The sequence below is a fragment of the Miscanthus floridulus genome, chromosome 5 (genome assembly GCF_019320115.1).
Source record: "Miscanthus floridulus cultivar M001 chromosome 5, ASM1932011v1, whole genome shotgun sequence".
NCBI classification, from domain to species: Eukaryota; Viridiplantae; Streptophyta; class Magnoliopsida; order Poales; family Poaceae; genus Miscanthus; species Miscanthus floridulus.
In genome coordinates, this window is record NC_089584.1 from 100,273,652 (window position 1) to 100,283,396 (window position 9,745).

Below are 9,745 nucleotides of genomic sequence, written 5' to 3' on the forward strand. Positions count from 1 at the left end.
AACCTGAGGTGGACATACAGCCTGTTCGGCTGGTGCTGATACGATCGTATACGATCGTGGATTATTACTGCTGGCTGGTTTGGTGTGAGAGAAAAATACTGTTCTAACTAAAAATTTACGATCGTTTACGACCCAGTGAACAGGCGACCCAGTGAACAGGCTGATAGTACATCTAACAGGCATTTCACATGATCGCATTATCTATGTAAAATGCTATATAGCAGTAGTATCTCCACTGAGCTTGGCTTGAACCTACAACAGCAAATTACAGGAAGAGATCGAGTGACAGCTGCCAAGAGCAAGAAGGCACCGTACAAAATCGGGTCATCCTGACAACTTGTAGGCATAACTGACCGTACAACGGCCAACGACAGCCATCGCGCTAACTGGTGAAACGGGCAGGCGCAGTCCTCGCCCGTGCCCACGGCGGCACGGCGCCCATGCTTCGGTGCCGGGGTACGGCCACCGTCATCGAGCACGCCGCGGGCAGGCACAGCACGGCCAACAGACTCGCTGGTCGCCGCCGCTGGACTGGAGTGAGCAAAGAATACCACCACGGGCACAGGACAACCAAAGAGAGCAAACGCGTCCTGATTTCTGAATGGTCTCCATCCACGAGACGAGACACGCTTGCAGCTGAATTGACAGTTCGCCGCGGAAAGAATTTGCCTAGTTAGGCCCTACTGAATGCTAACCCTCTGTCTGAAAACTGATGAAACTTTTATCTGGGTATAGATTGTCGATGTTACTCGCAAAAAAACATACATACGCTCCCGGACCAAGACGCTTCATTCCCAACTTCTCCAGCCATGCCCTCCTCGGCGTGCGCGCGAGCAGGCGTGTCACCGGTTGCTGTCACCCGGCCGCTCTCAATAGATCACCGACTTCCTGGTCTGCAAGTGGGCAAACAGCGGTGTCAAGTAAATACGAATACAGTTTATATGTTTGCCTGTATATACCAAGATACCCCCAAAGCACTCAAAGTTTGAAACTTTTTTTTCGAAAGATCCTCAAAGTTTGAAACTTCGATAGGGTACCGAGGGGGTGATCGGTTGCTTTGGTAAGGAGGAGCCGGGATGGAGAGCCGATCCAGGACGGTGAGATGTATGCTCAAACCGTACACCCAGTCGTGTTTGGTTATTTTTGGTATTGGTCTAGAACGAGATAAGATCTTGTTTGGTTACCTGCATGGATAGGAGTTTTGAGTCTATGACACACGGACCCCTGCACCATGCCTGAATCAAAGCTGTCCTGCATGGAGAGGGGAGTGAAAATTGAGAAGACAAAGACATGCGGGATAGAGGAGGACAGATGAATAAAAGGATGTAGGCGAAAGGTGCGAGGAGGGCAACCAAACACGCCGCATGAACGAGGTTAGACAACTAAACGGTGCAGGGACAACCGGGTTCGGCCTACCAATCAGCCCCTAAATAACTCATTGAAAGGTCCTAATGGCTATAGGAGGGTTGAATAGCCTATTAAAAATTTCTACAACAACACTTAATAAACTGGTTAAACAATTATAAGGCGAACAAGTGTTGCGCTAGCCTACTAAAAATGCAAGCCACCTACCATGATTCTGGTTTATATAGTTTCTATCCACATAATTTTCATGTCACTATACTAAGTTAGTGTGCTCTCAAACGCTAACTAAAGAGCCACACTAACCAAACTAACAAGCTCTCACAACTAGCTACACTAAAGAACTTGACAACTAGTTTGCGGTAATGTAAAGAGAGTGAGCAATTTATTTATACCGCCGTGTCGAGGAAGGAGTCAATCAATCACAAGAGTGAATACCAATGAAAACCAATCACCTCGGAATCAAATGATGAACACAATGATTTTTTATCGAGATTCACTTGCTTGCCGGCAAGCTACTCCTCGTTGTGGCGATTCACTCACTTGGAGGTTCACGCGCTAATTAGCTTCACACGCCAAACCCTCAATAGGGTGCCGCACAACCAACACAAGATGAGGATCATACAAGCCACGAGCAATCCACTAGAGCACCTTTTAGCTCTCCGCCAGAAAAAGGTCAAGAACCCTTCACAATCACCACGATCGGAGCCAGAGATAATCATCAACCTCCGCTCGACGGTCTTCGCTGCTCCAAGACGTCTAGGTGGCGACAACCACCAAGAGAAACAAACGAATCCCGTAGCGAAACATGAACACCAAGTGCCTCTAGATGCAATCATTCAAGCAATACACTTGAATTCTCTCCCAATCTCACAAAGATGATGAATCAATGATGGAGATGAGTGGGAGGGCTTTGACTAAGCTCACAAGGTTGCTATGTCAATACAAATGGCCAAGAGAGTGAGCTTAAGCCAGCCATAGGGCTTAAATAGAAGCTCCCACGAAATAGAGTCGTTGGGCTCCTCACTGCACAGAACACGGGCCGACCGGACGCACCGGTCAGATTGACCGGACGCCGGACCTCAGCGTCCGGTCGCTCGATGCACGCCACGTGTCCCCTCTCTTCAAATACTGAGCGCCCGATCCCAACGGTTAAGTGATGACCGGACGCGCTGCTGCGAAGTGACCGGACGCTGGATCTTAGCGTCCGTTCATTTTCAGTAAGCATCCAGAGACGATTTTTCACGACCGGACACACCCAGCGTCCGGTCACACGGCGACTTCCCTATGCATTGCCACGTTAGTAGGACCGGACGCACCCTGTCAGCGTCCGATCACTAAGTGACCCAGCGTCCGGTCAGAGACCGACACTGCGCGCCCTCTGCTGCCACTGACCGGACACGCCGGTTCAACCGAGACCAGCGTCCGGTCACTTACAGTGACCACCGTCTTTTCTGTCTAGGGCGCTGGTGGCACCGTCGGACTATCTGCACTCTACGGGCGGACAATCCGCCGGTGAAGTTCCTAACCCTTGCTCAAATGTGCCAACCACCAAGTGTATCACCTTGTGCACATGTGTTAGCATATTTTCATAAACATTTTCAAGGGTGTTAGCACTCTACTAGATCCTAAATGCATGTGCAATGAGTTAGAGCATCTAGTGGCACTTTGATAACCGTATTTCGATACGAGTTCCACCCCTCTTAATAGTACGACTATCGATCATAAATGTGATCACACTCACTAAGTGTCTTGATCATCAAAATAAAATGGCTCCTACAATTTATACCTTTGCCTTGCCTTTTGTTTTTCTCTTTCTTCTTTTGAAGTCCAAGCGCTTTATCATCACCATGGCATCACCATCATCATGTCATGATCTTCATTTGCTTCACCACTTGGAATGTGCTACCTATCTCATAATCAATTTGATAAACTAGATTAGCACTTAGGGTTTTATCAATTCACCAAAACCAAACTAGAGCTTTCACCCATCCAACTATCCAAGAAGTTGCTTTGAGTCTAAAGTTACTTAGGTCAGTCTCAGTGGAGAGTTTCATTGCGTTGTTTCCAAGACTGTCATATCATATAAAATAAAATAAATCTTGAATGAAACACCCACTCTCAATGCAAAGTTTCTTTCTATGGTTTTATAGACATTTAATTCTAAGACTTATAGAGTTGGTAATCGCGGCAAGTGAGTTTCATTCCCATAAAATACATTTTTCTCTCTCTTTCTTCATTAAAACATTACCATGCTATAAAAAATACATATGTGACATGCTATTAAATGCAAATAAAACTCTCGTCATCCTCACACTGAGACTGGCCTTAGACGCACGCTACTGCCCGAGAAACAAATGCATGCATACGCATAGGAACAAGGACAAGGAGATCAGGCCAACCCCATGCAGACTGGTTTTGCCTACAGGTATACAGTTATTCATGGAGAAATTAAACATGGCACTCCTACAGATGGCCGGGAGTTTACATGTTTGTCTGAGCAACGTTTTGGCTGAAACTGATTTATTTCGGTGATGACTATAGAACTACAGCAGAACTCTTCTTACAGTAAGTGACCAAAGATTGCATTACATTAACTCATTAGACAGTCTATTAACATAGGTTCATGAGATAAATCGATAAGTCACCAAATAAGAAATCGCTCTTCAAAACAGTTTGTTAGGAGGACACTCATGAAAAGCTAAGAACATCGAGCAAGCAAACATTGATGGCACTTAAGGAAGTTGGTGACTTGGTGGCCCATGTCCTAACAGGAAGGCCCATAAATAGTACTGTACTACGTGCACATCATGTACATGAAAAAGGTAAAGACAATTGGTTCAAATAAGGGCCATCATGGTCCACAAAAATCTATCATCGTCTCTCAATCTGGCGTGTAATTCAATGCTGTAGTACTATATCAAATCCAAAGTAAAACATGACAAACAATTAATGGAAGTTTAGTAGGAAAATTACTTGAACAATTTGTTGCACTGAAGAACATATTTTGAACTTTTGTACTGATGAGAAGGCAAGCTTTCTTAGTTATTTACTCGGTTTGTAAACATTTGAATTCAAAAGGCATAGTTGTAAGCAATATCTTGTCATTTTTTGTTGAACATAAATCAAATATTTAAATCTGGAAAGCAGAAAGTATAATAATGCTCTATAGTTTTGCCATATCATGGTCTGGTGAAAAACTTTTCTCTTACACCCGAACCTTGTGATTGTGAGTATGTTATAAGAAAATTTTTTGGTGTTTTAAAGGAGTATCGCATCCAGATTAAAAGTGTTGCAAGAATCGAGTGAAGTATTCCTTCTCCACATCCGGATTTTAGTTACACCAATTCTAAATTATACCTGAATTTTAGTTACACCAATTCTACCTATAAATTATATGTCAAAATAATGACCGTAGCTCTAGTACATGTCGAGCGTAGATCCAGTGTAAGTTAACCGTAACTAAAATTGGGAATGGAGTAGACAAATCCTAAGGCTGACAAACCCTAAGTTTAACAAAAGAAGGCAGTGGGGAACAAATGACAATCAACAAAAAGGCTAACTTAACTTATAAACGTACATTGGCAATTACTCATATTTTTTTAACCAAAGAAAAGTAAAGCAGAATTCAATCCTCAATTCCTTGATCATATACAGTAACACAACTGACAACTGTGTACCGTTCTGGGAGAAAAAGAAAAGAAAAACAAAATGCAAGATCAGGCTGCAAATGTTGATGAAAGCACCAGATCCACTACAACCTAAGGGCAATGACTGCTAACCAGGCACGTGACCACCCAGCGGTAAAGTAGCATTCACCAACAAGTACAAGAGGGCTACAACAGAAAATGTGACCGTATCTGCGGTCAGATGCGGCGGAGACCTTACAGAAAGGACCAATCCAACAGTCAAAACCTGTTCGCTGGTTTTATCCAACCAATTAACAGTGTTTTCTTCTCGTAACAATACAGCCCAGAAATCAACCCGCGAACGTGCCGAAAAACAGAAGATTTAGTCACCCCCGAACTAAGAAAACAAACAGGATACCGAAGATGCATTATATGTGCGTCTCCAAAAACCGTCTAGAAACAAACATTCTCCTACTCCGTGAATCTGCCGCTAAAATGCATTTATATATTACTACTTCATCGCAGTTGGCCATGAGCTAGCGACTCAACATAATGTCGAGATAGAACAGACGAACAAAGAGTAGGAGTGAAATGCGATGGCACGGAGGAGAGCAGGGGGAAGGACTCACCTCCTCCCTCCGCGTCCACCCCGTGGTCTCGAGGCGGCCATGGCGGCCTGGGTGCAGCTTCGTGGGGCCGATCCGAGGCCATGTTGCTTGCTGGTCCTCGACGGCCTTTCACCGGCTCGGGCGAGCACGGCAGTTGCTGGGGCGCGGGGAAGCGAGGTGGGCAAGGGAGGGCCGTGCGTGTGTCCCCCAAACGCACAAGGGAAGGGAAGGGAAGGGAAGGGAAGCCGACTAGTAAAACCAAGCAGCTGGCGGCTTTGATGTGAGACCCAGAGAGAGAGAGAGAGAGAGAGAGCGGACAGAAGAGAGCAGGGGCAAAAGGAGAGGAGGGAGCAAGTGAGCAATGGCTGTCAGCTGTTTGCGCTGCTTTTTTTTCTCGAGCCTGCACAGCGGTCGCTGCCTCCGCCGCAGCAGCGCGCGCGCCCACACGCAGCGGCCCTGCCATGGTTTATGGTTTGGGAGAATTATATATTTGATACTAAAATGAATCCGTCTTTCGCATTGGACATTAAAAAGTTTGAACTTTCTTATTTGACAGTTGAAATTTTTTTCCCTACGTAGCACTGCCGTCCATTTGGGCCAGTAACGACGTTAAGTGGCTGGTAAAATAACATGAATGTCCTTCTTTGTAGCAGATATACATGATGCCAAATAGAGAAATAATAGATGAACAAGTTGTCAAATAAGAAAATTATAAATATCATAATATATTGTGAACAACAGCCTGCTGCCGTTGTCCCACAGCAAGATGGTGTCCGCGTCGCGGAGAACGCGGTGCTGTACGACGCGTTGAGGACCGCGTGGACGAACACGGACGGCTTCATCTCTCTGATGGCGCCGAGCACCGCGCCGATGGGGTCTGTGCCTGCCTCGCCGTCGTCAGTAGCCATCGTGTCCTCGTCCGTCAGCGTCATGAAATGGAACAGGCTGCTGACGGCGAGCACCTCGTCGGGATCGATGTCCAGGTCGCCCGCGTGGACCGCTTCCGATTTCGCCGCGATGCCACGGAACCTGAACGGCACGCCGAGCTGGCGCGCGCAGGCGGTGAGCCGGCGCCCCGCCTCCTCGATGAGCCGCGCTGGACGGAACCCGGGCTGTGGGACGTCGATGCTGGTGAGCCGCACCTCCGGTGGCCCGCCCTCCCTACACGCGAGCCACCGGAGCAGGGTTGCCCACTGGAGCCCATGGTCCAGACCATACTGCACGATGTGCAGCTTCTTCCTCCCAGCGGCAGCTTTGTAGATGGACTTGTTGGAGAAGAGGATGTTCACCGGGAGGAAGCAGCACGTGGCCATGAAGAACTGCATCGCTTTGATCTGGACACCCGATGAGGAGGAGGCGCTTTTCGGCATTAACGACGACGCCCGATAGTGTAGGTTCTCCGTGCCGTTGAGCCGCACCTGCAGCCCCTTGGCGAAGCAGTGTGCCAGCCGCTGCGTGGCGTTCCCGCTCGGCGAAGAGTGGTGCCTAATCCGCTGCAGAAGATCGGCCGCTCTGCGGCGGTCGTTGTCGGCCACGGCGTCGGCGCAGCGGATGAGCATGGAGTGGAGGTCCACCGCCTGCTGCTGCTGATCCGGATCCTCCCTGGTGCCGGCCGGCCTCCCCGGTGGTGTCTTCGCCATGTCCATGGCAGCGCGCAGCTCCTGCATGTCGTCGGCGAGAATTGGTTCGTCGTCGCCGTTGAGCATCAGCTTGTCTAGCATCTCTCGCGCGGCGGCTTCCTCCGAGTCCTCACCGTCAGCTGCCATTTGCTTGCTGCTCCTGCCCTCTACCTGCTTGTCATCTCCGTCAACATCAAGCCTCTTCTTCCTGCCCCTACAATCCGCCTTGTAGCCGTCGGCGCCGGGCAAGAATCTGTTGGCCTCTTCCATGCTTCTTAAGACTGTCTCCAACGAAAAGAACCCAAACCGGATACCCATTCCATACTATAGGTCACGTACAGTCAAAAGGTTACGGACGTAAATCTCACATTCTCCAACAGACGCCGAGCAGAGCAGCCAAATCCCGCCTGCCTCCCTCCCGTTCCCCCCTGCTGCGCGGGTGGCGGCCATGACGGGCGACGCCGCCCAAACAACGCCGACGCCGGAGTCCGCGTCCCCACCTCCTCCTCCGCCGTGATCCTCCCTTCCTCAGCTGGAGCGCTTGGCGCAGTCGCCGCCCGGCGCGCGGGCAGCGCCGCTGCAGTGCGCCCCCGGTTTCCTCTGACTCCCATCTAGATCAGAGCGGCGGCAGCGGCTCGGTCCCACCCGGCGGCGCCCTCTCCCCCTCCACCTCGAAAGCCGGCGGCCTTGCCCAGCTCCCTTGTCGGTGGATCTCGTGGATCCATCGAGGGGGCTGCAGATCCGGCGGCCATCCCCATGGCGACCGCGGCCAAGGCGCGGCTTCCCCTCCCCCATGCCGACGGCGACTACGACGGCCTTCCCCCATGCCGATGGTGACTGCGGCGTCCCTCCCCCACTACAGTGTTTTGCGTCGTCGTTAGCTTCCAGGTGCAGACGACGCTTTTTTGCCTTCCGACGTGTGCGCGTACGCAAAATGGGTGTTTGGATGCGTCCTCGGTTGGAGCGTGTTCGTGGGACGCAAAAGCACTGTGCATGACGTATTTTAGGTTTGGGTTGCCCTTTGCCTACGCCGTTGGAGACAGTCTAAGAACGCCATGCTCACCGCGTCCTTGAAGCAGCTGCTGCCCTCCGGTGGTGACGAGGTATTGGCCGGCTCCACCGCGCCCGTGGCTGCGCTATTCAAGGAGGGTGGATCCTAGGGGTCATTGCCTTGGGCGCCGGCCTGCACAGCGGTGAGGGCGCTGGTGGAGGAGGTGTCGGAAAGGACCTGGGTGAAGAGCTGCTGGGTCTGGAGGAGCGCGGGATTGTGGTCAGGGTACTGCTAGTACAAGAGGGTACGTTGGTCACACTAACAAAACAAAAACTAGCACGGTCAAAATAGATGAATGGATGGTAGTGCCATATAGGGAAGAAAATTTTAACTTGGTGTCAGATAAGAAAGTTCAAAATTTTAAATGTCAAATACGAAAGACTAATTTGTTTCGGTATCAAATACATAATTCCCTGTTTTGGTTTACAGCATTGATGAATGATGCAGCCAAACGGTCAATGGAAGCGTGTGCGGGCCCCCGACGTGCATGTACAGCTTGATCCATCTTACCAATCTCCTTGGCTCGGTTACGCTTCTTCAAGCAAACAAGCCCGCGCGGTGCATGCTAGCGTCGTCGGTAGGGACTAGACTAGGGAGCGAGTCTTTTCTTGCTTTGCCCTGCTGCCCCTGCCTCAGCAGCAGCGTCTCTCTCTCTCTCTCTCTCTTCTGTCTTCTGTCTTCTGTCTTCTGTCTCCCCCTGCCGCTGCCGCCCGCAGCCCGCCCAGCAAGGTGGCCCCCCTTCCTGACTTTGCTTTCCTTTCCTTTATCGTCTGTCTCATGAAACGGGAAAGAGACTGTGGTCTCGAGGAGAGGAGCGGGCCGAATCCCAAGAGATTGGCAAAGATATCGGGGCGCTTTCTTTGATGAGAAAATTCCTTCATTGCCATTGAAAACTATAACAATTCCTTCGTTGCTATTCAAAATTACATATTCTCTTTGTTGTCATCGGTTTTAGATTTTTCGTTCCCTCGTTGCCACTACTGTTACACATGAGTAACGGCGTGACTTCACTCCCATGCTCCATGCAGGCCATGGAGCGGAGACCATGCGGGTTCGTTGGTTGCAAGGATTTTCGGCAACACGAGCGCGAGTCTCCCTTTCTTCTCTCCCCAGCTCACTGTCTCTGTCTGTGGCAGCGCCCGGGGCCTAGTGCCCTGCTGGCCGTCTTGATTGGATGAGCGCCCGCAAATGCCGCGTTCGGCCGCCGGGGCGCTCCTCGGCTGCACGCCCAACCCGACCGCGGCGCTGGCGCTCCTCTCCGTGATGCCGCGGCCTCCTCCGCATCGCACACTCCGTCTCCACCCCACCGCGCTGCTGGACATGTACGCCCACGACGGGGACACGACGGCGACGCGCGCGCTGTTCAAGAGAATGCAGCCGAACACGCCATGCCTCCCGCGCCCACACTCGCGAGGCCACAACGGAGACCGCGCGCGCCCGCAAGGCCGCGGTGGAGCCTGTGCCCGCGCTTGCGTG

At 50.7% G+C, this 9,745-nt stretch overlaps 1 protein-coding gene and 1 long non-coding RNA gene across 2 annotated transcripts; both read right to left on the reverse strand.

Moving 5' to 3' along the window:
* Window positions 1-689: 689 nt before the first annotated feature.
* LOC136452773 (uncharacterized) lies at window positions 690-5,849 on the reverse strand. The gene is made up of 3 exons (XR_010758896.1): window positions 5,621-5,849; window positions 3,152-3,271; window positions 690-893 (listed from the first exon to the last, which is right to left on the reverse strand). It is a non-coding gene; the product is annotated as an uncharacterized lncRNA (long non-coding RNA).
* A 359-nt stretch (window positions 5,850-6,208) lies between these two features.
* On the reverse strand, window positions 6,209-7,488 carry LOC136455007 (scarecrow-like protein 14). The gene is made up of 2 exons (XM_066455212.1): window positions 6,360-7,488; window positions 6,209-6,216 (listed from the first exon to the last, which is right to left on the reverse strand). The coding sequence occupies exons 1-2, from the start codon at window positions 7,486-7,488 to the stop codon at window positions 6,209-6,211; spliced, it is 1,137 nt and encodes a 378-aa protein (XP_066311309.1).
* Window positions 7,489-9,745: the final 2,257 nt, after the last annotated feature.

Excerpts from the sequence above, each read along its gene's own strand:
- LOC136455007 (XM_066455212.1), bottom strand. The coding sequence starts at position 7,488 with ATGGAAGAGGCCAACAGATTCTTGCCCGGCGCCGACGGCTACAAGGCG.